The 23,513-nt window shown below is 42.6% G+C and overlaps 1 protein-coding gene across 1 annotated transcript in view; it reads left to right on the top strand.

The window, feature by feature from the left end:
• The window catches only part of ATP8B1 (ATPase phospholipid transporting 8B1), a 133,809-nt gene that overhangs the window by 49,178 nt on the left and 61,118 nt on the right, over nt 1-23,513 (top strand). The window contains exons 2-8 of the mRNA XM_074952401.1: nt 5,034-5,232; nt 10,563-10,660; nt 13,544-13,657; nt 22,383-22,481; nt 22,567-22,628; nt 23,125-23,197; nt 23,307-23,377. Of these exons, the coding sequence (XP_074808502.1) occupies nt 5,055-5,232; nt 10,563-10,660; nt 13,544-13,657; nt 22,383-22,481; nt 22,567-22,628; nt 23,125-23,197; nt 23,307-23,377 (695 nt within the window). The 5' untranslated portion in view covers nt 5,034-5,054. The remainder of the gene's footprint in view (nt 1-5,033; nt 5,233-10,562; nt 10,661-13,543; nt 13,658-22,382; nt 22,482-22,566; nt 22,629-23,124; nt 23,198-23,306; nt 23,378-23,513) is intronic.

Raw genomic sequence — 23,513 nt, 5'->3', positions numbered from 1 at the left:
ATCTATCTTCCTACTGTATTTTCCACTGCATGCATCCGATGAAGTGGGTTTTAGCCCACGAAAGCTTATGCTCAAATAAATGTGTTAGTCTCTAAGGTGCCACAAGTACGCCTCGTTCTTTTTGTTGAAAGAAATGACTATCAGTTGCCCATTCTCCCTGACCTGGCGGGTAGAAGTAGTAATCTGATGTTACCTGTCTGTTTTCTCTGGCATCCTCCATCTACCAAGAGACAGCATGTGTTTAAAGAGAGTTCTAATTTGGTTTAAACACTGTTTATATTTACATGTCTTCCTTAGCAAACGTATACACATAAGTTACGCATACATGGCCCTGATCCTGAAACCATAAGTATGCGGGTGGGATGGTAGAGCCCTATTGAAGATAGTGGGGATTGGTGAAGGTGCAACAGTCTGCTTGTATGATGCCAGTTGCAGGATTAGGGCCCATATTTAAAGCAATGTTCTGTAATTAGGCTAGCATTGATAAGTCCAAAGTGTGCAAAATACTGAATAAAGTATGGCTATTACAGATGGAAATAGATTCACAGACGATGAGCCCGGGAAAATCCACGCCCCGAGCAATGCAGTTATACCGACCAAACTCCCGGGGTAGACAATGCCATGTTGACAGGAGGGCTTTTGCCATCGACATAGCTATGGCCTCTCAGGGAGGTGGATTAACTTGCTGACAGGAGAAGCTCACTGCAGCACTGTAAGCAAGGCAAGCCCTAAGGCCAGAAGGGATCATCGTGATCATCTACTCTGACTTCCTGTAAACACAGGCTGTAGGATGGGGGCGGGCAAACTTTTTGGCCTGAAGGCCTCATCGGGTTTCTGAAATTGTATGAAGGGCCGGTTAGGGGAGGCTATGCCCCATCCACCCCCCACCCCCCCGCCGCTCCTGTCCCCTGACAGCCCCTGGAACCCCCACCCCTAACTGACCCCTGCCTCATCCAACCACCCCTTCTTCCTGACCGCCCCCGGACCCCTTGCCCCTGACTGCCCCCCCGGAACCCCTGCCCCCATTCAACCACCCTGTTCCCAGCCCTCAGATTGCCCCGACCCCTATCCATGCCCCTGACCACACCCCCGAACTCCCCTGCCCTCTATCCAACCCCCACCCCTGCTCCCTGCCCCCTTACCGCTGCCTGGAACACCGGTGGCTGGCGGCGTGGCTGCACCAGGACAGGCAGCCGCGCAGCACAGAGCACCGGGTCAGGCTGGGCTCTGCAGCCCCGCCACCCAGAGCATTGTGCTGCGTGGCTGCAGGGGAGGGGCCGGGGGCAAGCCTCCTGGGCCAGGAGCTCAGGGGCCGGCCAGGACAGTCCTGCGGGCCGGATGTGGTCTGTGGGCCATAGTTTGCCCACCTCTGCTGTAGGACTTCCTTGAATTAATTCCTGTTTGAACTAGAGCATATCTGTTAGAAAAAATTCCAATCTTGATTTAAAATTGACCTGTGAAGGAGGATTTTCCACAAACCTTGACAAATTGTTCTAATGGTTAATTATGCTCACTTTAAAAAAAAAAAAAAAAAAAAAAAAAAAGTACTTTATTTCTGGTCTGAATTTGTCTAGCTTCAACTTTTCCAGCATTACATTTTGTTATACCTTTGCTAGATTGAAGAGCCCTATATTATCGAATATTTATTCCTCATGTAGGAAAACTCATAATGGTCTCAAGTTGCAGTGGGGGAGGTTTAGGTTGGATATTAGGAAAAACTTTTTCACTAGGAGGGTGGTGAAACACTGGAATGCGTTACCTAGGGAGGTGGTGGAATCTCCTTCCTTAGAAGTTTTTAAGGTCAGGCTTGACAAAGCCCTGGCTGGGATGGTTTGATTGGGGATTGGTCCTGCTTTGAGCAGGGGGTTGGACTAGATGACCTCCTGAGGTCCCTTCCAACCCTGATATTCTATGATTCTATGATATAAACTATAATCAAGTCACATCTTAATCTTCTTTTTGTTAAAATGAATATGTTGACCTTAATCTTTCATCATGAGGCATGTTTAACTATCTTTCAAGCATTCTAGAGACTTTTCTCTCTACCTTATCCATTATCAACATTTCTTGAATTCAGACATCAGAACTGGCCATAGTATTCCAATGCCAGTCACCAATGCCAAACACAGAGGTGACGTAACTTCCTTACTCCAACTTATTTCCTTGTTTATATATCTAAAGATTGCATTTGCCCTTTTGGCCACAGTGTTGCTCTTGGAGCTCATGTACAGCTAATTCTCCATCATGATACCCAAGTTCTTGGAGACTCACTGCTTCAGGATAATTCCCCCTCCTATAAGTGTGGCCTTCATTCTTTGTTCCTACATGTGTGACTTAACATTTCGGCTGTATTGAAATACATATTGGTTGCACCCAGCTCACCAAGTGATACAGATTGTTGTGTATCCGTGATGTGTCCTCTTTATTATTTACTACTTACCTAATCTGTGTCATCTGTAAACTTTATCATTGATTTTGGGGGGTTTTCTGGGTCACTGATAAAAATGATGTAGCATAGGGCCAAAAACCAATCCCTGTAGGACCCACTAGAAACATACCTGCTCAAAGATGGTTGCTGCTTACAATTACATTATGGGACCAATCAGTTTGCTGGCTTTTAACCCATTTAATATGTGCCATGTTAATTTTGTATCATTCTAGTTTTTTAATCAAAATGTCATATGGTATCAAATCAAATGCCTTACAAACCACTAAGTATACTACACGAACACAGTTATATTTAGCAGCCAATTAACCCCCTTTTAATCTTTAAGTCCTATATCAGTTGTTCCATTATTTTGGTAAGATGTGACTTGCTTACTGACAGGCCTATAAGTATTCTGTTCCTCCCATTTACCTTTTAAAAATATTGGTATAACAGTAGCTTTCTTCTGGAACTTCCCCTGAGTTCCAAGACTTTTTGAAAATCAACATGAACAGTCGAGAGCTCCTTGGTCAGCTTGTGTGTGTGTTAACTCTTGGGTACAGATTATGCTGATCTTGATTTTTAAAATTTCCAACTTTAGGAGGTGCTGTTTAACATCCTCTTGAGTTGTTTTTGGAATAGAAAGTGTTTCATCATGACATAAGACTGCATCATCTGGCTTTTTCCTAAATACAAAAGAAAAATATGTATTGAACACCTTTTCCTCTTTCTGCGTTTTTATTGACTGTTACCATTTCCATTCCATAGGCCAATATCATTATTAAGATTCTTTTTATTCCTAATATACGTAACTCTGCTGGCTGTAGATTTTGCCAAGTGTACTTTTGCTTCCCTTATCAATTTTCTGCAATTCCTAGTTTCTGATTTATATTCATTTCTGTCAACTTCCCCTTTCTTTTGTTTATGTGGTGGGGTTTTTTGCTGTTTGTTTTTAAATTGCTGCTTTTACTTCCTCTCTAAGCCAGATTGTTTTTTTTTTTTAACCAGTGTGACCTTCCTTCTCAGGTGTGGCTTTCTGGGCATCCAGTAAAATATCGTACAGTTCCTAATTATCATTCATGTTTTTCTGTTCATATTCTTTCTGCCAAATGTCATGGCTTATAATTGTGAAATGCTTCATGGGTAGGTTTCCAAACTTGTCTACAGTGTGATTTGTAATCTGTTAGCTGGGCAAATCTGGACAGGCAAACAAACTATTAAACATGTTTGTTTAAAATGGTTCCATTTGTCCTGTTTAGTTGCCAATGGGCACACAGAGTCTTTAACATCTTAACCATGACTTGGAAGAATAGTATTAAATTTATATTTCATGTTTTGAAGATGAAGTTTAACCCCAGATTGTATAATTCAATGAAGGCACTTCTGTACCATTTAAGTATATTTTTAAAACTTCTACTTTTTAAAAATGACCTAATGTTTTGAAACATGCATCTTGGGGGGCTTACTCCAAAAATAGAAAATGATCCTTCACAAGATGCTGAAAATACTCCAAAATTAACAATTTTCAGCTCTTTAAAAATACTTTGGTAGAAGAGACTGACGATTCCTCTTAGAAGTCTTGCTCATATCCAGGATTGTGAAAATTCAGAGAAGGCCAGATCTTTGAACATTTTAAAAGGAATTGTTTCTCAAAAGCCATAATCTGCAAAAACTTTTCTTCTGAAAATAGAGACCACAAATCTGTGTTTATATTTTGACTCTTGGGAGTTGGAATTTAAAATTTTAAAGGGTCTTTCAGGAAGAGGTGAAGGCTAGCTATGCTTTTATCTTATGAGAGTATGTAGGTACAATAACGTGTTCAATGCTGAGGATTTTTTTAAGCAGACTTGTGTGTAGTATAAGCCTTCAATGTAAATAATTTATATTTGTAATCAGTTCTAAGTACATTACTTTTATTACTTCATCAGAATACTACATTTTACAGTGCAATAATATGAATGTCTTTACTATGTTTTTTTATTGCAATAGTCATGATGTCCAAATATCCTGTAGAAGTAGTTAAACACTTCACATTTGGTTTTTTACATGAAAAATAAAGGTTCATTTAATCTTATTGAAAGAAATTACTTGTGTGTGAGCTTCTCCCACTGACCTCCTAATGGATGCAACTGGAACTGATTCAGTCCCTATACCAGTCACTGCTAATGAAGGTTCTCTTCTAGCTCAAGTGGTAAGAGCCTGTGCTTCTGAACCAGAAGGATCTGAATTCTATCTGTAGTGTCTCTCCTTTTTGAGAGGACATGGGCTCCAGTATAGTAACAGCTGTAAAGACCTATGTGGTCCTGAAGTTAGTAATACTATTGTAATAGTTGCTAGAATTTATGGGTATATCAAGGAATTAGTATGTCAGTTACAATAATCATTACATCAGTCTGCTTAAAATTTCAGAAAGATAATCTAGAGGTGCTAAAGGTCTTGGATTAGAAATCCTGTTCCATGGCTCCAAACTATCTTTGAAATTGGAGTCTGAACTCAGTTGAAAGAGTTCTTAGCAGAGCTGCTTTCAATCCTGATTTTAAGAAGAGACAGATTAGAATGCTTTCTATGCTTTTGTTACATTAACTGTCAATTGGTTGCCTTTATCAAGTGTTTGCAGACTGCTGGCAGAATGTATTCAGACAGGGATTCAGAGACAACCTTTGATGAGGACTCTCAGCCGAATGATGAGGTAATGCCCTACAGTGATGATGAAACAGAAGATGAATTGGAGAGTCCGTCTGCAGTTGAACTAGAGCAAAACCGAATCAACAGAGAGGCTGAGGAGAGCAGAGAACCAGTTAAGAAAGGTAATAGTATGAGAAATTGTATCGAACTAACTATTGAATATAAAGGTTCAGAGGATTGTTCAGTGTACCAGATATGCATAGATTGCTGAATTTGTTCCGTTTATTTTCAAATTTAAGAATATACTCAATACTTGCTCCCTGGGTAGATCTACATAGATTAATAGAAAATGCAGTTAACCAGTGGAAACTAGAAAATTAATTCACATTTATCTACAAAATCACATCCCACTACAGCTATTTGGGCCCAGTAAAGTGGCTTCACACTATGATCTGAGGTCATCAAATAGGAGCTTGATGAGATCCAGTCTATTTATTCCGAAATGTTCACAAACTGATGGACTGTTACTCCTGAACCTTTCACGTGACTTCAGATTTATTGCTAGCCTTCCACTGGTGTTTTTTTTTTATTTAATTTTGTTTCTGGGTTAGCAGCAGATAGGTCAATTCCACAAACTGTTGTGGGTGGTGCTGACATCTGGTGCTCTAAGGAGAGGGATTGTTCTTTGGATAGTACCTGACACATTTTGGGTGCCCTCACGGTTTGAAATAATAAATGTAATACACAAGTACCTGGAAGATTGACATAAAAATTGTCAAGATGAATGGCTAGAGTCTGTTTGTCTTTTACTGTTGGCTTTGAGATCTGCCTCTAGAGAATAAACAGAATAATTTTTTCACTAAGTAGGTTGCTTCTGAAACATTTCTACTCATTAAAGACTTAATTTACATGTAATGGAAGCAAAGAAAGCATGTAGATCTGGTGTTAATATCTACCAGTGTAAATGAGAGATGCACATGCTTTAAGTTTCAAGAGCTAAACAGTTTTCTAAATGACTTTTAACAAGTTGTCACTGCCAGCTGGAGACTTAAACTAAAAATAACAGTTCAAATATATTTTTCATCTTGAAGTAGTCTTCTTGATGGATTTTATGCTTCTCTTCATGGCCTCTAGAGACTAAATCATGAATCAGCACTGTTGTCCCACTTTTGCTAGTAGAATGTGTTCTAGCAGCAGTTTCTGATTCTGACATCTGAGTGTCAGGATATGGAAGGTATTTCTAGCAGCACTGGAAATTAGACTTGGCTGGCTATCTTTAGTTTGTCATTCAGCAATGACATGGTCAGCAATGTTGGTATCTAATTCAAGCATTTAATAATTAAACTTCAAAGCTAACGTAATTTCATGATCATAGAATCATAGAATATCAAGGCTGGAAGGGAACTCAGGAGGTCATCTAGTCCAACCCCCTACTCAAAGCAGGACCAATCCCCAACTAAGTCATCCCAGCCAGGGCTTTGTCAAGCCCGATCTTAAAAACTTCTAAGGAAGGAGATTCCACCACCTCCCTAGGGTAACCCATTCCAGTGCTTCAGCATGCTCCTAGTGAAAAAGTTTTTCCTAATGTCCAACCTAAACCTCCCCCGCTGCAACTTGAGACCATTACTCCTTGTTCTGTCATCTGGTACCACTGAGAACAGTCTAGATCCATCCCCTTTGAAACCCCCTTTCAGGTTGTTGAAAGCAGCTATCAAATCCCTCCTCATTCTTCTCTTCTGCAGACTAAATAATCCCAGTTCTCTCAGCCTCTCCTCATAAATCATGTGCTCCAGTCCCCTAATCATTTTTGTTGCCCTCCGCTGGACTCTCCAATTTTTTTACATCCTTCTTGTAGTGTGGGGCCCCAAACTGGACACAGTACTCCAGATGAGGCCTCACCAGTGTCGAATAGAGGGGAATAATCATGTCCCTCAATCTGCTGGCAATGCTCCTACTTATACATCCCAAAATGCCGTCAGCCTTCTTGGCAACAAGGGCACACTGTTGACTCATATCCAGCTTCTCGTCCACTGTAACCCCTACGTCCTGTTCTGCAGAACTGCTGCCTAGCCACTCGGTCCCTAGTCTGTAACCGTGAGTGGGGATTCTTCCGTCCTAAGTGCAGGATTCTGCACTTGTCCTTGTTGAACCTCATCAGATTTCTTTTGGCCCAATCCTCCAATTTGTCTAGGTCCCTCTGTATCCTATCCCTACCCTCCAGCGTATCTACCACTCCTCCAAGTTTAGTGTCATCTGCAAACTTGCTGAGGGTGCAATCCACGCCATCCTCCAGATCGTTAATGAAGATATTGAACAAAACCAGTCCCAGGACCGACTCTTGGGGCACTCCGCTTGATACCATCTGCCAACTAGACATGAAGCCAATGAACACTACCCATTGAGCCCAACGATCTAGCCAGCTTTCTATCCACCTTATAGTTCATTCATCCAGCCCATACTTCTTTAACTTGCTGGCAAGAATACTGTGGGAGACTGTATCAAAAGCTTTGCTAAAGTTAAGGAATAACATGTCCACTGCTTTCCCCTCATCTACAGAGCCAGTTATCTCATCATAGAAGGCAATTAGGTTAGTCAGGCATGACTTGCCCTTGGTGAATCCATGCTGACTGTTCTTGATCACTTTCCTCTCCTCTAAGTGCTTCAGAATTGATTTCTTGACGACCTGCTCCATGATCAATGGGGGAAGTTCATACTTCTTCCATTTGGCTGCAGATGTTTCAGTCTGGTTGCAGATTCAACAAGACGAAAGTGCATTTGTTTACATGACAGCGATATTTACAGCCATGTTGGCTAGACTTTCTATGCTCATCTTCGTTTCCTTTGCTCTGGTTAATAAAGTCAACTCTCTCTGCTTAATTTGCAGAATCTGTGGAATGTACCAAACTAGGTTAGTCTAGAGGTTATCTATTGTCAGGTAGTGCTACAGAAAACTCATCCTTGTTGCTTTTTCTCAATAGAGAGGATTTTCATTTAGTTTTCTTAGAAGTTGAATCCTTAATTAACAGCTTTTCTCTTCCTCAATGAAGAGTGTAAAATAAGAAGCCTTCCAAGTACTCTGAATAATAAGTCTTTCCTCTCAACCAGGTTTCACTCACTTATTACTTAATTCAGAATTCTGCTCATTGTCCAGTCACCCATAGTCCTCCTTCATTAGCATCAGTCAAGGTTACCACTAGAGTCAACACTTGTCAGTGGACCTTCTTACGACAAGTGTGTTCATAAACACATATTGCTGTTCAGGACAGCACTTTAATCATGTGAGGGGACAAGCCTGTCGTAATCAGGTCTGCTTGCACTTTTTTTTTTTTTTTTGCAGCTGGTTTGGCTGATCAGTAATACAATCTATTTTAGAACCTCAGTTTTCTTACAGTAGTGTTTATTGTGATCATGTAGTCCAACCTCCTGTGTAATAAAGGCCACGGAACTGCCCCAAAGTAATTCCTAGAGCAGATCTCTTAGAAGAATCATCCAATCTTTTGCTGAATGGCCAAAACATAAGGTGCCCATTTATTGCTGGTGCTCTTGTTATAATTCTGTCTCAATGATAGTAGTTTGAGAAAAAAGGATTAAGAGAACAGACTGGAAGCTAGTATATCTATCCTGCAGTTATTGCCAATCTTTTCTCTATTTGAAACAGGTCAGTCAGGTTGCACTTGGCTGACTATTGACTAGGAAGCTGCTTTAAAAAAGCATATATTCCCCACCCTGTGGGGCAGACGTGCAGGAGTTCCCTGATAGTGTGGGACAGGGTTCAGTTAGGTTACTGTACCATGCCTCTGCTTATGGGATTCCCAGAGCTACTGGGTATAGTTCAGCACCCGTGTTGCTCCACACTCACGCACGTATAGCATGAAGAATAATCCAAGCAAGAAGGATTGTTGATCAGAGATGCCGTTATCTTGTCTGTGGGACTGTGTGTAGAGGGAGACTGATGCAGGTGCAGAATCTAGAAAAATGGTTTAATACTGTGTTCAGAACTGGCTTGGCCTCACTCACACTGGGCAGGCAAATTGTTTGTTTGAAAATCAGTTTAAAACTTGTTAGACAAGTTGAGCAAAGTTTAGGCAGGGCCTAAATGACTGGATTTTTAGGTGCCGGGAGCAAGGTAGGTAGTGGTACCAACAATATGGGCCTGAGGGCAGGAGTGGAAACTGGAGGATAGTGGAGGAAAAGGGTTAGACAGTGAATAGAGAGAACGTGAAGGCCTAGAATGTACTGAGTGTGTGAGAACTGGACTGGACGTATAAGGGGTGGAGTGAGGCAGTTGAGCAAGGGGAAGGGACAAAATGACACAATGGGGCAAGGAGTGGACAGGTTAGACTGCAAAAGCAGCATGGAGGGAAGATAAGGAACATCTGTGTGAGGTACTTGTGGTGCACGTAACCCAGACAATCCCCTTCTCACAGGAACTGCTTGACCAGTTCTAAATTCACATCTCCATGCCAGAGACAAGGTGGGTGAGGTAGTATTTTATTGGACTAACTTCTTTTGGTGAAAGAGACAAGCTTTTGAGCTACACAGAGCTCTTCTTCAGGTCTGGGCATCTCAGGCATACCGGAGTGTCCAGGCCTAAAAAAATGTGGATTGCAAAACCTTGGCATAGCATAATGCCACTCTGGGATGTAAAAGGCTCCTTGGACTTTTTTTTTTTTTTTCTTTTTGACACAGAGTTTCTGCTGGACACAAAGCAACTCAATAGCAGGAAAAATATTTCTTCATTGTTGAACCTGCACTTTATTGCTGTAAAACTCTTGGTTGTTATGTTAGCAATTCCGCAAAAGTTAGAACTAGCTGAAAGTCAGAGACTTAAAGATGAACTGCATAGGATTTTTAATGAAACTGGGATTGGGCCCTTCTCTAAGATCTAGACAGGTGGTCAGAAAGGGGTGGACATTTAAATTCTGCTTGTTTTTTATCTTAGAAATATTGGGGATGTCAAGTCTGGCTTTGCTTAGTATTGTTGGAGGATTTCTTAGGAGGTCCCAGAGGTGCATTGTGAGCTTTTTCACATTGATTAAAAGGGCAAGATTGCTCAGTCTCTGAGACACCCTCTTTTTGTTCTTTAGGCATTGGAGTTAGATGGGTGTAACAAAAGCAAAACAAAATAGTCTGATGAAAAATCTTTTTCCTCGGTTGTTTAGTTTCCAACGTCTTGTAACATAATGTCCCCAATTTTCTGCTTATCACACGTTTTTTCTCCCAGAGTAGGTTAGATTTCAGTTGCTTATATAGACAAACAAACAGAATGCTTTTTTACAAAATCCTTTGAAGACTTCTTTACCAACAATACAGAAATGAAAAAGGGTTCAGAGGCCCAACTTGATTTTTTCCATTGCATGTTGCCTTAAAAGATACCGAGGGGGTAAACCTTAAATTTGTAGACTTGTTTCCCCATCGTTGGAGCAGTCGAGTATTATGATTCATTTTGACGTGTGTGACACTCCTTCTTCTTTTTTTTTTTTTTTCTTTTTCTTTTTTCTTTCCTTCCCAGATTGTAGCTGGCAAGTTAAGGCAAATGATCGAAACTTCCACGAACAGCCCCAGTTTAAGAAAACAACATTTCTATGCTTCAAGAAAAGCAAATATGCCGTAAGCCGTCGTCCTTTATATATAATGACTGATGTAGCTTCCTTGTTAGTTCGTGATTAAAACGTTCCAATAATTAAACAGTGTACACGTACTAGTATGCCTCTCCAATCTACAAAGGTGGGTAAGTACCATGAACGGATTAACTGGGGCACAGAATGACTTGACTAAGGGCTTGTCCACATGGTGATTTGGTGTGTGGCAACTCAGACTTTTTGAATCTACATCAAAGTGCATGATGGACCTTTTAGTGCACCATAGCGGGGTCCATCCTGTCAGTTCGTGCATTGCTAGCTTGTGTGATATAGCCTGGCTTGCCATGCACTAAGTTGCTGTACACGCTTGTGAGTCAAAAGCCGTTTAGAACCCAGACTTCCTGAATCCCAGAGCTGCATCCTATTCACTGGACTATGGCTTTCACTAACATTTGAATCAAATAATGTTTAAGTATTTTATTTTCAATACTTTACTAAGGGCAGCCTTTAGGCAGACAGTATCCTGGTCAAGCCAGAATTTGGTGCATCTTCAAAATAAATGATTATCTATTTCCAAATGCTTAAGTACAATGGAGTCGTCTTGTTGTTGGCTTAGGTAACCCACTCTAAATCAAACCATGTTATGGATGTATTAATAACTTTCTTAAATTATGTTTAAAACATTTTTAAAAACAGTAGGATTATTTTAAAATAAACAGTAAAGTAGTAGTGCTTGTGTGCAGTTCTGGTCTTAAATGACAAATAGTGATATCATGGAATTTCACATTGGCCTACCTTGATTACTTTCAGGGCAATAACTTGTTTATTTTACAAATAAAATGGTTTTTCTAATTGCCACCCCTGCAAGCTCTGCCAGTATCTGAAAGTCAGTTTGGGTTATTTCTGTCTTATGCATGAACATCAGTAATAAAGATTCTGCAATTGGAACCTTTCTTACCTATTCTACAGAAATAACGAGGAGTCTGGTGGCACACTAAAGACTAACAGATTTATTTGTGCATAAGCTTTTGTGGGTTAAAAAACACACTTGTTCAGATGCATGGATTGAAAATTACAGATACAGGCATAAATATATATTGGCACATGAAGAGAAGGGCGTTACCTTACAAGTGGAGAAACAATGCTGAAGGCCAATTCAGTCAGGGTGGATGTGGTCCGCTCCCGATAATTGATGAGGAGGTGTCAATATCAAAAGAGGGAACATTGCTTTTGTAGTGAGCCAGCCACTTCCAGTCCCTATTCAAGCCCAAATTGATGGTGTTAAGTTTTCAAATGAATTGTAGGTCTGCAGTTTCTCTTTGAATATGTTTTTGAAGGTTTTTTGTTGAAGAATGGCTACTTTTAAATCTGTTGAATGCCCAGGGAGATTGAAGTGTTCTCCTACTGGCTTTTCTATGTTACCATTCCTGATGTCTGATTTGTGTCCATTTATCCTTTTATGTAGAGACTGTCCAGTTTGGCCAATGTACGCGGTCGAGGGGCATTGCTGGCACATGGCATATATCACATTAGTCGATGTGCAGGTGAAGGAGCCCCGATGGGTCCCAACTACACCAGCCACACCATCTGGGGCTCATTCACCTGCACATCGACTAATGTGATATATGCCATCATGTGCCACGTAAAAGGCAGTCAGCTGTAAAAGCAGTCAGCTGTAATTTGAATACCCAGAAGACAGATGTGTTGAGTAAAAGGTGCCATTCTTCATTATCACTCTTTTGATCATAACATAGCAGAGTCTAGTTAATCATTTTAGTTACATTTCAAGTTAAAGATGAGTATTTGTTACAAGTGTTGGGTTTGTAAGTCAGTACAGTTCCCTATTCTCGGAACATGGGTAATATTGACATTGGCAGTACAAGCTTCCCCATCCTGCTTTGCGCTATGTAACTCAGTCCTGCTCAACAGGGACAGTCTTTATGGCTGAGTAAGTAATTCAGAGTCCGTTTCCATTCAGCTGTAGCTTCTCAGGCCAGGTCTAAACTATAAATTTTTGCCGACACAGCTATGTTGATCAAGGTTTTGAAGAGATGTGATTCCTGACCCGATATACCTGTGCTAGTAAAAGCCCTAGTGTAGATGCTGTTATAGTGGGCGAAACTGTGCTTTATATATTAGGATTGATGTAGATTTCTTAGCAGGAGGAACATTATGTTTACTCTTGGAACATTTTAAACTGCTTTTATAATTTTTTGGAGGGGGAGGATGGGGCTGGGATTGGAACAAACTATATTGGCAAACGTGTAATTTTATTGCATTAACATTAGGAAAGCTTTGTTGTTCTAGGTATTCCAGTATAAAAACCTGCGCTTTTACTAGTACAGCTTGCGCATTTTTCACGTGTACATCTGGCCTCAGTTAAAACTGCCGACAAGGATATCCATTGTTCTTGTGGTCATGGAAAGAGACCAAATAATTTAGACTTGCTAGATTCTAGTAGGATATCTATCTGGTTCTAGTCCTTTCATGCTCTTCTTTTAGGACTGTAATTAGACCATTGCACAGTCATCAGACAGGAATGACTTTTCAGTTATCACTACTGACCTGGGTTCAGTTTGAAGGAGTTGCCTTGAGATAAAAACTCAGTATCCTATTTCCAATCCCTTGATTTTACATATTGCTCCAGATAATCCTTTTAAGGCATTGTCAGTTGAAAGCTAAAGCAACAAAAGGCAGCTTAGAAATAACACTAAAGCCAACAGTCCTTTTGGTTGACTTGACTAGTGATCCTTGTTAAACTGGTTTGCATGATACACTTAACTTACATGGCCATTTGTAGAGAGGGATACCATAAAGTAAAACATTTTACATGAAATGCAAATTGGACTGGAAAAGTATCCATGATATATTGCTATTTAGAATGACTTGTTTTAATTTTTTTTCTCAACAGGGGAATGCAATTAAGACCTACAAATACAATGCAATTACCTTTTTACCATTGAATTTGCTAGAACAATTTAAAAGAGTGGCCAACTTCTATTTCCTGGTTCTTCTTATTTTACAGGTAAAAATTGATTACATAATACAGACAATTATGATAAAGATAATATAAGTTCAGTTACTCAGTAATGCAGCTGAATATTACTGCTTTTTGTGACGTTGCTATCATGAAACTAAAGTGGACTTCATAAACAACTCCAGACTAATGGCTTTTAAAATTCAGCAAGTTTAATACGAACTTGGAGCAATGCACTTTATTTGTACGTTAATCATTTTAGCTTGATATTTAGATTTCTGCCTTGTGTACCCTGCTTAGAATACAACTAGTTACTTAGACTGTAAGCAATTTGGGGTATGGACCATCCTTTTTGTTTTAAGTTTGTACAGTACCTAGCACAATGTGGTTCTAGTCCATGACTGGAGCTCATAGGTTATGTCTTCACTGCCAGGGGGGGGAAAAAAAGTGTATTCTTAATTCATATAGCTAACTCGGGTTAAAATAGTTGTGAAGGCATGGCAACATAAAGCCAGTGTTCACTCCTAGGATCCCATATAGACTATATCGAACTGCTAACACAAGTTAAGAGTTGCCATGCCTTCACTTCTGTTTTAATCTGAATTAGCTAACCTGATTTAAGAACACACCTTTTAAAGAGCTTAATATGCTCAAATCAGGGAATTGCATAACTTATGTTCATCATTGAGTGATGGTCCCTATTGTAGTCCACTGAGGGTTTATGCATGTGCACGGGGTGTCCAGAGCCAGAGAATTTTGGTTGGTCCACTCATGAGCCCTGACTCACCTCGTGGTTTTGTCTGAGATGACAAAGGGCAGGACAGATGGACTGTGTCTCCAGTTCCTTCTCGTCGCCGCATGGTCTGGATCGGAACGATCCGTGTCTACTTGCGAGTGACACACTTTCACAAACAAAGTTGTATATAGTCAGTGTTTTAGAGTTTTACTGTTTTTATTGCTTTTAGATAGTCTGTAGTAGTTTTAGAGTAGAATAGGTTGTTTGGAGAGCTTATTTTTTCTCCATACTCCTCCCCCCATACCCATGCACGGGTAATGGACTTTGCTGAAGACCCCAGGCTTTAACATGGGTGCCTCCTGCCTATATTCCTTCTCGGTCAGTGACGAACATCAGCGCTGTCTCTACTGTTTGGGAGAGAACCACACTGCATCCAGATGCAATATCTGCCAGTCCTCCTTCAGCCATACCCTAGAAGGTCAGGCTCCCTGTCTCCAGAGCAACTCATGAAAGTTGCCATGAGGCCTCATTCGGATCCAGGCTGGGGAACCTCCCACCCCGTACATCTGCCTGAGACAGCCAGGAGTGCCTCTCCGGCTATAGACCCCAAGTCTGGCACCAGCAGTATCACTGCTATGGACCCTGTGCCGGGGGCAGTTGAGAGGCAAGGAAGCATAGCCATAAGCATGGTAGTAAGACTTCCTCTAAGACCAAGAATGGGGACATTCCATCTACTAGCTCCCATCATAGAGAGGGAACATGTGCCAAGCTTCATAAACCATGAGAAAAGGCCTCACAAGAGGATGGAGCCGCTGGTACCAGGGGCAGAACTGCCGACACCAACAGCATCGATGCCCCTATAAGACAAGAGACTTTTCCATAATGGAGAAGTCCACCGCTCCGATGCCAGTACCAAGTACGGAGAAGGTGCCCTTCACTTTTGGGAGATTAGGGAGAGTGCCAGAACCCCAGGATGTGTTTGTTCTGGGGGATCCAACATCCCCACACCTGTCCACACCCTCCACCTCTAGTGATATTGTGTCTCCCCTTCAGGATATGCTGCATTTGGCACACCACACAAGTCCCATTCTGGCGATCTACATACTTCCCCTGTTTCCAACAGTATCGCCTATGGAAAACATCTCCTAATTCTTATCTTCAGATGAGTCGGATAATGGGCAGGGTCAGTCCATACCATACCACCACGAGGACTAATACAGGAAGCCATCTATACCATGGCAGTATCTTCCGCTGCAGCCGCCACAGAGCCATTGGTTTCCCACACCGTGGGGTCCACCACAACACTCACTGGATCCATCATGCTGTCCCAGTTGGGAACCTTGGCCCCATTACCCTCTTTCAGAGCCCAGTAGTCAGCAAGGGAGACTTCACCAATTTTCCCATTTCATGCACCTTCCAGCAGATATTTGACACTGGTGATGGAGGAAGAGTCACTCAGCCCAGTTCTGATAGTACCGATGGACAGGAAAGATTTCTGTCTTCCTCTCTGGATGTGGCAGTGGCTTGAGCATCCCCTTCACCCCCAGATAACTTCCACCAGTTTCAGGATCTCCTATGGAGGATGGCAGGGGAGCTTTACATCCCTCTGGAGAAGGTGCAGGATACCCAACGTCAGCTCCTGGACATCTTTCACTCGTCGGCATCAGATCTGCACCACCTGGTGCTCTGCCCAATCTCCCAAGAGTTAAGGGAACCCTCTCTGTACTCAGTACTGGCATTGGAGCAGTGGACTTCTCCACAGTGGAAAGGTCTCGTCTTATGGGCACTTTTCTTCCCGAAGGGTAGAGTTGTGTTGCCTATCAATGAAGCTATACTTGAGCCAGCTGGGACATTTTAGCACATTCTGACCATGTGTACACCTACTCCCAAAGGGAACTGAGAAGCATTATGTGCCTGCTAAAGGGCCTGAGTTTCTGTTCTCACCCTCCCATCTCCCAATTCTCATGGTCCAGGTGGTGACAAAGCATTCCAGGCAACATCTCCCACGCTTCAGTCTGTCAGATAAGGTGGGAAAGAGATTGGACCTGTTGGGCCAGAAGGTGTTTTTGTCAGAGGGCCTTCAGTTCAGGAACTACTAGGTATTGCTCACCAAGTACGATTTCCTGAACTACTGTAAACTGGATGAATTTGCTGAAAAGATACCACAGCAAGAGGAGGCCTCTTTTAAGGCTATCCTAGAAGAAAGTAAACTGGTGGCAAGGACAACTCTTCAGTTAGCAATGGATGCAGCAGATATCTACTCGAGGCCCATGGCCACAGGTATAGTTATGTGCAAGGAATTGTGGCTCTGCTCCTCTGGTTTCCCCAGGGAGGTACAAAATGCCATCAAAGACCTCCTTTTCAATGAATCCCATCTTTTTAACCAAAAAACCAATGATTCCCTGCACACTCTCAAGGATTCCAGAGCTACTCTGCGTTCCTTGGGCATCTACACATCTGCACCAAAGCGTCAATTCCACTGCCCACCTGCCCCTACACAATGTTACAGGACCACCCAGTTCTTTCTCCAGACACCCTATGAACCACTGAGAAAATGTTAGAAAACTCACAGATTGTGCCCTCTGGGACCACCTTCACAGTCTTTCACCTTCCAGAGGCAATCGTCAGAGAAGAATGATTTCTGAAGACCACTAGAGAGCTGCCGACCACATTGCCTGATGCTTTTTTGAATCCCGTCACTGCTTTCATGGGCCATCTAGCGCTTCTTTTTTACACCTTGGAGTGCAATAACAATGGACAGATGGGTGCTAAGTGTCCTCTAACATGGCTATGTGATTGAGTTCATTGTGCTACCTCATCCACAGCCTCCCCACCTCTGATCCCTCCTTATGACAGCATCCTCACCCAAAAGGTGCGCTCCTTACTACAGAGAGCAGCAACAGCATGTGTCCCTACTGAATATCAAGGAACGGGCTTCTATTCCACTTACTTCCTGATACCAAAGAAAAAGGGTGGGTGGAGGCCTATCCTGGACCTTCATCTCCTCAATCAGTTCATCTGAAAGCCGAAGTTTTGTATGGTCGCACTAGCAGCGATCATCCCCTCATTGGAAAAAGGCATGTAATTTACAGCTCTCAATATGCAGGAAGCCTACTTACATGTAGACATTCATCCATCCCACAGATGATTTTCTGAGGTTTATGGTCAACATTTCCAATACAGAGTTCTTCCCTTTGGACTCTCCACAGCTCCCAGAGTTTTCACCAAGGTTTTCTCCATGGTAGCAGCCCACATCAGCTATTAAGGGCTCCTAGAATTCCAGTATCTCAACGACTGGCTCCTGGCAGCACAGTCCAGATGAGAAGCTCAGGCCTCAACCTCTGTTGTTGGGCCTTCCTTCTTCCCTGAGGGTCAGTATCCATATCGAAAAGTCAACTTGAAACCCTACACAATGCCTAGACTTCATAGGGGCCACCATCAACTCAGTTATGGCTCGAGCCTACCTACCACGTGACAGGTGCCAGACTCTGCAAGAGCTCATAACTCATGTAGTCAACAATCCTTCAGTCACAGCCAGGACTTGCCTCTCCATCCGGGGTCACGTGGTCTTGGGCACATACATCACCGCCTTTGCTCAACTTTACTGGCTGCCTCCAGATGTGGCTCCAGAAAGTTTACTTGCCTGCTCATCGCACCATGGATCTCAGGCAAACAGTTTCCCCCAAGGTAATCTCCTCCCTCCACTAATGGAGGGAACCTTCTCAGGTCTGCATAGGGCTTTCCTTCCTACCCCCATTCCTGGACAGGATGATTATCAATGATACCTCCCTTCTAGGCTGGGGAATACATATGGCACACAGGGAACATGGACCTCTTGGGTTTCCAGAATTCACATCAACATTCTGGAGTTTTAAGTTGTAACAAAGGCATGCCAGGCCTTTCTCCCGCTCATCTGTTCCCATCGTATTTTCATGATGTCTGACAATACCATGACTGTGTGCTACATCAACAAATGGATGCGCCAGGTTGGTGGCTCTGTGCTTAGAAGCAGTCACCCTTTGGAACTGGTGCACAGATCACCTTATCTGCAGCCTATCTCCCAGGGCACTGAATGTGATTGCGGACTTGCTCAGCAGATAGTTTGTGATTGACCACGAGTGGGTACTTCATGACACCGTACCATGGGACAGCTTCAACAAATGGGGAACTCTGACCAGAGACCTTTTCATGTCCTCAATGAACAGAAAACACTGTGCATCTTGCTCCAGAGGGGGTCTGGGACATCACTCTTCAGGCGATGCCCTCTTCCTCCCCTGATCAGACCAATTCAATTATGCCTTCTCTCCTTTCCCGCTCTATCACAGATGCTTCACAAGATCAGACAGGACAAAGTGACAGTCATCCTGATGGCCTCTTACTAGCCAAGACAGTTTTTGTTTTCCCAGCCTTCATATGTCTGCCCATCCCCCAGTTTTCCTCCCTGCTGTCCCTGATCTCCTGATGCAGCACAATGGCCGCATCAGCCATCCTAATTCAAATTCAAAGGTGCTCCATCTCAAAGCCTGGTCTTTGGATAGGCATTTTCTCTAGAGTGGCCATGTTCATCAGACGTGCAAAACATCCTTTCTAGCAGCAGGAAGGACTCCATGAAACGTGGTTACTGAGCCAAGTGGACACGCTTTGCTTCCTGGATGGAATACAAAGGACTTTCCCAGAAGCAGGGGGGATCCCCTCCTCCTTGACTGCCTACTGTCCTTGAAGGCATTGGGTCTCGCCCACAGCTTCCTCAAAGTCCACCAAGCAGCAATTAGCACCCCCTCCCCATGCTGTGGAATGACCTTCCATCTTTACCTACCTGTTTACTGTTTGGTTTTTGGAAGGGCCTCATTAGAACCTTCCTACCTGTACAACCCATCGCTCCTCAATGGGATCTTAACTTGGTCCTATCTGTGCTAATGAAACTACGCTTTGAACTGCTGCGATAGTGTTCAATGTCCTTCCTTTCCATGAAATGTGCCTTCCTGGTTAGTGTCACATCAGTGAGGGTTGGTGAATTTGGCCCCATGATACCAGGCCCTCCTTTCATGACTTTCCATAAAGATAAAGTATCCCTGTGTCTGCATCTCAAATTTTTGCCAAAGGTCATCCCCCAATTTCATGTTAATCAATCCATTCACTTACTTGTTTTCTTCATGAAGCTACACGCCTTGGAAGAGGAACAGCGACTCCGCTCCCTGATGTCCACTGGGCATTGGCCTTCTACCTGAAAAGGATGAAACTGATCAGGAAATCCCCCAGCTGTTTGTAGCAATAGCTGAAAGAGTTAAGGGGCAGGCAATCTTCACACAACGAATCTCTAAGTGGATTTTGAGCTGCATTACACTCTTCTATCTGGCCTCCAGCCACCCTCAAGGGTGTGGGCCCCTTCAACGAGAACCCAGGCCTCCCTCCATGACGTATTGCTTCGGTATATCTGTAAAGGGGCCAGGTGGAGTTCAGTTCTCACCTTTGCTGAGCATTATGCCTTAATGCAGGACCCACTGACGGATGCCTTCTCTGTTGCAGCTGTCCTCCACTCATCTATCCCATCTGCATCCTTGTACCCTTCTCCAATTTAAGGACTGCTTGGTAGTCACCCTCAGTGGAATATAATAGGGATCATCACTGGAGGAGGAGGAGGAGGAGGTTACTTACCTGTAACTGGAGGTTCTTTGAGATGTGTGGTCCCTATCTGTATTCTGCTCCCCACCCTCCTTCCCCTCTGCTGCAGATCTGTTGATTTGCAGTGGAGAAGGAACTGGAGACACAGTTGGTCCACCACGCCCTTTATCACCTTGGACAAAGCTGTGAAGTGAGTCAGGGAGCATGTGCGGAGCCATGGATGCTACTTTTAAATTCTCCATCTCTGGATGCATGGTGCACATGCATAAGCCCTCCGTGGAACACAGATAGGGACCACACATCTTAAAGAACTTGAGTTATAGGTAAGTAACTTCCTCTTCCAGAACTGGCATACGAGACTGCCAGTTCTGAGAATTTTTAATAAATCTGTCCTGTATGGGGGTTGTACCATATGACTGGAGAATGCTACTATCATCCCTGTATTTAAGAAATGGGGGGGGGGGGGGGGGAAGTGATCAGGGCAATTACAGACCTGTTAATCTGGTCTCCGTAATATGCAAGGCTTTAGAACAAATTGTGAAGGAAAAAATAATTAAATTAATAGAAGTAAATAATAAAGGGGATGTAATGCAATGTGGGTTTACCAAAAGTAGATCGTTCCAGAATAACCTTTTCTGAAGAAAAAACTTTTCCTTTTTTCCTCCCTTTTTTTCTTTTAAGATAAGGGAAGTGCAGTAGCTCTAATATCCTTGGACTTCAGTAAAAGCATATGGCATGATATCACGTGGGAAATTGTTAGTTAAATATGAGAAGATGGGGATTAGCACAAGAGTTGTAAGGTAGATAAGGAACAGGCTAAAGAGGAGAAGGTAACAGATTGTGCTGAAAGGTGAACTATCGGATTGGAGGAAGGTTACTAGTGGAATTCTTCAGATATCTGTCTTGGGACCAATCTTAGGATATATTTTTGTTAATGACCTTGTCACAAAAAATAGGAGGGTGCTAATGAAGTTTGCTGATACAGAGGTGGGAGGCATCACCAATACACAGGAGGATCAGAATATTATATAGGAAGATCTGGATGACCTTGAAGACTGGAGTGGATGAAATTCAATAGTTCAAAGGGCAAGGTCTAGTAAGTATTTCTGCTGCAAGCTGGAGACTCATCATTTGGAAGTGACAAAGGGGGAGAGAGAGAGACCTAGGTGTGTGGTTCAGTCACAGGATGACTATGAGCCACCAGTGTGATGTGGCTGTGAAAAAGGCACATACAATCCTAGGATGTATTAGGTGAGGCATTTCCAGTAGAAATAGAAAAGTATTAATTCTGTTGTACAAGGCACTGGTAAGACCTTACTTGGAACACCGTGTACAATTCTGGTCTCTCATTTTCAAGAAAGATTAATTTAAACTGAAACGGGCAAAGAAGAGCTGTTTGGATGATCATGGGGAATTGAGAGCTTCTCTTATGAGATGAGACTGGAAGAGCTTGGCTTGTGTAGTCTAGGAAAAAAAGAAGGGTGAGAAGATGTATATGATTGCTCTGTAAAGACATTGGGGGGTAAACACCAGGGAGAGTGAAGAACTATTTAAGCTAAAGGGCAAGGTGTTGGCACAAAAGCAAATGGGTGTAAACTGGCCATGAACCAGTTCAGGATGGAAATCAGAAAAAGGTTTCTAACCATCACATGGGATAATGTTCTGGAACAGCCTTCAAGTAGGAGTTGTGGTTGCAAACAACTTAATTGGTTTTAAGAGATCTGGGCACATTGTATGACAGGGTTGCATGTGATATAGAGGGAAGGGATCAACATCCCTCGAGCTCACTTCTGGTTTGTCTTATATTCCTAAAAGCTCTTGCTTCAGGGCTTCAGCTGGCGACCTGCAGGGGTCAGGAAGGGATCTCTTTCCCCAGATTGTATTCTGAGGCTTTTTGGTCTCCTTCATCTGAAGCTGGAGATGGGACACTGGGTGCAGTGGGCCAGGGCTCTGAGATGGCCCCGAGCATTCTCTCTCTCAGGTGCTTGGCTGGCTGGTGGATCTTGCTCACATGCTCAGAGTCTAACGGGTAACCATATGTGGAGTTGGGAAGGAATTCTTCCCTGGGTCAGATTGGCCATGACTTTGGGTGCTCTTCTCCTTCCTCTGCAGCATGTGGGTGCAGGTCACTTGCCAGGATTATCTGACTCACATAATCATTTCCATGCCATTTCAGGGGCCACAGGCAGGGGTGCATCTCAGTCTCTCATATTCTCTGCCTGTGGCACATAATAGTGTAGTTTCCAGTGGGCTGTAATGCTTCGGTCTAATTTCTGTTGTTGGGTTTAGTGTGTAGGTGCTGGGTGGTGCTGGAGGCCTGTGATGTACAGGAAGTCAGACTAGATGATCTGTTGGACCCTTTTGCCACTAAAGTGACTCACCAAGTTGTTCACTGATCTTTGTTCACATTCACAGACAATTCCTCAGATAACGACTTTATCATGGTATACAACGCTACTGCCTTTGCTCTTGGTGCTTGGGATAACTGCAATCAAAGACCTAGTGGATGACATCGTAAGAAATGTTTTCTTAATGTTAAAATTGATAAATTATTTAAATATGTAAGAGTGAACATACTCCTTTTTCCTGTCCCCTTAAGGCTCGCCATAGAATGGATAATGAAATTAATAACCGGACATGTGATGTTATGAGGGATGGAAGGTATTGTAAAGTTTTGCTTTAACTTTGAAAGTAATGTTTTTACTAGTTACTGATTACTTCTGCAGAACTTAAATTGTAGATTATATTGTACATTTAGATTGCAGTTCTCCACTGTTTAGCCACTTGTATGTGTAACTGCTATTAACAATTAAAGTTAATTGTCTACATCCAATCCCTTGTAGTTTGAAAGAACAGTCTCATAAAAACGAAAAAACCCCAGCACTGAGTCTGTGTCAAGCGTGAGTTTTGGGGAAAGAGGCGGAAATATTCAGGTGTGTTAAATGATGAAGCTTGCCTGCATTGCAGTTCTTAAGAATTTCAATCATCAGGAACTGATTGAATAAGGAATGTTTCTCTCCTGAGATATAAGGCTCTTCTACTCTGACAGTGTGGAAGTCTGCTAGGGAAGATGCCATACACTTCAAGATGATGTATAATTTATGTGTATCCTATCCAAAATGAATCCTACTAATCTTAAAAAATATTTGACACTTAGGTTCAAAACTGCAAAATGGAAAGATATGCAAGTTGGAGATGTCATTCGTCTGAAGAAAAATGCCTTTGTTCCTGTAAGTGAATGCCTCATTTTTTTTTTAAATAAATTCTTTATTTGTATGGAGTTTGTCTCTGGTGCAATGTTGTTTGGCTTTCATTTATTTACTGTACTGTTTTGACTAGGCTGATATTCTGCTGCTGTCCAGCTCGGAACCTAACAGCCTTTGTTATGTAGAGACAGCTGAACTAGATGGGTAAGGCTCTCTTTACGGGATTTCTTACATGTCATTTCTGGTTTAATGGTGAAAGGGCAGAAGTGTGTGTTGCAGAGATATTATTCCAAAGTAGTGAAATTCTTTAAATTCACTACTTTCAGGGGAAGGGTACCCT

This window comes from Natator depressus, chromosome 5 (genome assembly GCF_965152275.1).
Source record: "Natator depressus isolate rNatDep1 chromosome 5, rNatDep2.hap1, whole genome shotgun sequence".
Lineage (NCBI taxonomy): Eukaryota > Metazoa > Chordata > Testudines > Cheloniidae > Natator > Natator depressus.
The sequence above is the reverse complement of the archived record's forward strand: the minus strand, read 5'-3'. Positions and strand labels throughout refer to the sequence as shown.